The sequence below is a fragment of the Acyrthosiphon pisum genome, unplaced genomic scaffold, assembly GCF_005508785.2.
Source record: "Acyrthosiphon pisum isolate AL4f unplaced genomic scaffold, pea_aphid_22Mar2018_4r6ur Scaffold_277;HRSCAF=693, whole genome shotgun sequence".
Classification (NCBI taxonomy): domain Eukaryota; kingdom Metazoa; phylum Arthropoda; class Insecta; order Hemiptera; family Aphididae; genus Acyrthosiphon; species Acyrthosiphon pisum.
The window spans coordinates 8852-13110 of NW_021772136.1; the positions used below are offsets into that span (position 1 = coordinate 8852).

Here is a 4259-nt window from a genome sequence, read left to right on the forward strand (position 1 = left end):
TAAAATGTTCGAATTCGAATTTAATGATAAAATATTGCATACGAAAGCTGATTCTGAGCGAAGACTACCTGTTATCCTTTGTTACTAAGTATAATATGTTTAAATTCAGGGGCGCCATTTGAGTTTTATAATAGGGGTGCCAAAGTTTAAGCAAGTCACTTTTTTTTTAGAATGATAAATACAGATATCGTTTGTATGTAAGTCGCTTGTATGGGGTTAAACTCTTGAAGGACATATTTTAAATATAATATTTTTTAATATTTAGTAGGTATAGGTATCTACATTTAATCAATGCAATTTATTCCAAATGAAATTAATACATTATATTTATTTATTGACTTATTATAATAAATAATAATACAATATTCCATACAGTATACTTTAGCTTTTTAAATTAATTATGCTATTCTAGCTTATACCTTCTACTTTTTAGCTTAGACAATCTATCTACTACTTCATCTAAATCGGCGCATTCTAAATTTTAATCCAGGCCAATAAGACACAGAACTAAATAGGGGAGCCAAAGTATACCCTGCCCCCCCCCAAATGGCGCCCCTGTGTTTAATGGTAGGTATATTAATTATATTGCTATCATAATATGATATATAACTATAATATTATAGTAATACTTATTTATTTAATTATCAGTAATACGCTTCCTAGGTCGTTATTTTAAATTCATTTTACCTGATACCTTATTATATTGTATTATTTTGTTATATTTACAAAATCACTAATAATAAATGAATGTTATATTTTAAAAAGGTATTTATCAACTGGAATTTCTTTTCGAAACTTATCGTTTTCAATGCGAATGGGTGCATGTACCATATCAAAGATTGTTCATGAAGTTTGTCTAGTCATATGGGAAGAATTTGTACATGACTTTATGCCAGTTCCTACAAAACAACTTTGGGAAAAAGTTGCTAAGGACTATTATAATCGATGGGGTTTTCCGAACTGCATTGGGTCTTTAGATGGGAAACATTGCCAAATTAAGTGTCCAAAAAATTCAGGATCGAGCTACTTCAATTATCTCAAATACTTTTCATTGGTTCTACAAGGAGTTGCAGATGCAGACAAAAAGTTTTTGACAGTTGAGGTAGGAGCAAGAGGAAAGCAGAGCGATGGAGGAACATTTGCATCTTCGGCACTTCTTCATTTAATGGATAGTACCTAATAGTTTAAATGTACCACCTGAAAAAAATTTACCAGGAACAAATATCAAGGTACCTCATGTTTTAATCGGAGATGAAGCCTACCCGTTAAAGCCATATTTAATGAGACCTTTTCCTTCCCGAACCTTAACACCTGCAAAAGAACGTTTTAATGATAATTTATCAAGAGCGCGTAAATGTATTGAATGTACATTTGGAATATTACGTGCCAAATGGAGATTGCTTGGGAAGGAGATCGAGGTCAGTTCAAAAAAATCCGTAATTATAATTAAATGTATGTGTTTATTGCATAACATTGTCAGAGAAAAAGATGGCGATACTGATTTGGGACTATTGTAATGTTATGTTGGACACACATAACAATTATTGGGAAAATGAAAATTTTAATCAACGAGCAAGAGGTACAAATGCTCTTCAAAGGGCAAAAGAAGTAAGAGATGCATTCGTTGATTATTTTTTAAATAATGCGTCATGATCAGTACATACTTTATACACAATGGACAACGTTTTATTAATAAAAATTATAAAATCATTAAATTTAGTTTAAAATAAATAATAAATGCCTTAAATTTATGCTGGTACTTATTGTTATTTGTTAGTTCACAGAAAACTTGATGTACAACTAAATCTCGTAGGTATTTAATTTATTCCTAATATATTAATTTTAACACGAATATTAATGTGTTTATATTATTGGACGTATTCAAAAAATTGTACATGAGATAATATTGTCAATGTTGATTGCACCAACTATAATAATATCATTATATTATCCCACATTTTCTTTATCGCAGAATAGACTAAATTTAAACTATTCTGTGGTTTTATTTATAAAATTTAAAACTAATACATATTTATATTTGAAATGTCACCACCACATGTAGTTGGTGCATAATGTAGATAATGATAATAATTATAAGTTATAGTAACTAAAATAGACTATTATAGCGTAAAAACAATTAGTTTACTACTGCTTTACGAAAATACTTAATACTGCATAATGCATGTTATATTTAGTAAGTTCGTTATGTATTAATACATGTTTACTGAATGTCGAAAAACTTAAGTCAGGTAAGTATATTGAAAATACAAATCAGTTTATTTATTTTTTATTAATTTTAAATAATATGTTTTGTAAATAATGTTTTGATCACCTACACATTATGTACATTATTGTTGACACTTGATAAAATACCTGTTTTACTTAATAATACCTGTTTTTCCTAGTGATTTTCCTATTTCTTCCCACATTTTCTTGTTCCGTTCTACATTTTTATATTGAGGATGTGTATCATCCCACAGGGAAGGTCTTGTTTGGACCTCAGAAATAATAATTTCTCTCATACTGTCTACAGAACGTGTGTCGTCCATAGTTCAAAAGCAACTAGCACGAAAATACAGTGATATCATAATTTCATAAGCGGTGAGCGTCGAAATTCAAACATGTTCGATCTGCGACGCGCCGCTGGGCTGTCGCTCGCCGCTGCCGCTCGCCGCCCGTGGTCAATGTACACACTTCAATATAATTTACATAGGCTGAAAATTTTATTGCGACGCGCCGCTCGACGCTCGACGCTCGCCGCTCGCCAATGTACACGCGGCCTTACGCGTAGCAGGTGCGAAAAGGACTAGCTGTGTCGGCCGCCCAGTGTTGCCAAATTTTAAAAGTGGGATTATCGTAAGCGTTGGTCAGAATTATCGATTTTCCAATAAAATGATCGTACCATTAACAAAAAAAAACTCGAACCTCGCTACGCTCGGTTCTCGTTTAGATAATACAATCATATTAATTATTATCAAATATCAATGTATCATACACGATACACATATCAGTAGACTTACAGCAATACACGAAAATTTGCACCGAAACGGAATTTTAAACGGAAATATTTTCATATAATTATTAATCTGTGGTTCTGGCTCAAGTAAAACGTTGATTATCATAAGTATGATAATTGATAAAAAATAACAATCCAATATAATCCATTAAATATTGTTTCCGCTGTAGCACCAATATTAGCACTATCGGAGTCTGTGAATAGCTGTATTAATTTCCAAAATTTTGTTTCAAGTTTGTTTAATTTTGAGTCAAAGTATTTTACACAAATCCATAACTTTTTATTGTACCAATATCTGTACTTTCGTCTATGATTACACTAAATTTGTAAGTTTTCAATTTTTCTGTAAGTTCTTCGCGATGACATTTTCCAATGACATTTTTTACTATTGCAGCTGTTTTAGTACGACCCATGCTTAAATTTGAGGCTATTTTAGAGTCAACGAAAATTTCTTTGCAAAGAGCAGTTAAATGATCCATAATGTTAAAAGACAAATTATGCTCAGAAATGAAACCGCTTAGTAATATCTCGGCTTTCTTAGTGTCTTCAATAAGTTTTTTTTTTGAATTGTCATTAAAATAACACGGTAATGATTTTTCACATATTTCAGTTGATCGAATTATAACCTGGTGTTTTTAAGATGTCATATGTTTTTTTATTCCTGTTAATTCAGCTGTCATTTCAGTATTGCATAATTTACATTTACCTTTAAAATTGTCATTTTGTACTGGGACCAACCAATTTTTAAATTCGTTTTTTTGTATCCATTCGTTGCGAAACTTTTGCTTTTTGTGACTGAATTTGACTGAACCTTCATTTCTCGATCGCTTAACTTTTTCTGGAGTTCTCAAACGTGGGTCATCATCTGAATCACTCATATTGTTAAAAAATATAAGACAGAACAGTCACGTTGAAATAATGATCACGATTTACGACTTATATTAATTATCTACAATAAAAACCGCGAGGAAGACACTATAATATATTAACGATTAACACAATATGCACTATGGTGGTTACTACTGGTTAGGCAGACTGGCAGAATAAATCAAATCAATTTAATGAAAATATAAATATTTTTCAATCGTGTTATTGAGGTTATTATTATTTATTATTAGATATTATTATAACTATTACAGTTGGGAATAAACATAAATAATAATAATAAATGCTATAATAATCACATAATAATACCAACGCTATTTTAAGAATCGAAATAATTTTTTTTTTTATGTAAAACTGC

The 4259-nt window shown here is 30.5% G+C and overlaps 1 protein-coding gene across 1 annotated transcript in view; it reads left to right on the top strand.

Annotated features, from left to right (window-relative positions):
- LOC103310940 overlaps positions 1–1180 on the top strand; it is a 5014-nt gene extending 3834 nt beyond the window's left edge. The window contains exon 2 of the mRNA XM_008190432.1: positions 766–1180. Coding sequence (XP_008188654.1) covers positions 766–1180 — 415 coding nt within the window. The remainder of the gene's footprint in view (positions 1–765) is intronic.
- The last annotated feature ends 3079 nt before the right edge of the window (positions 1181–4259 follow it).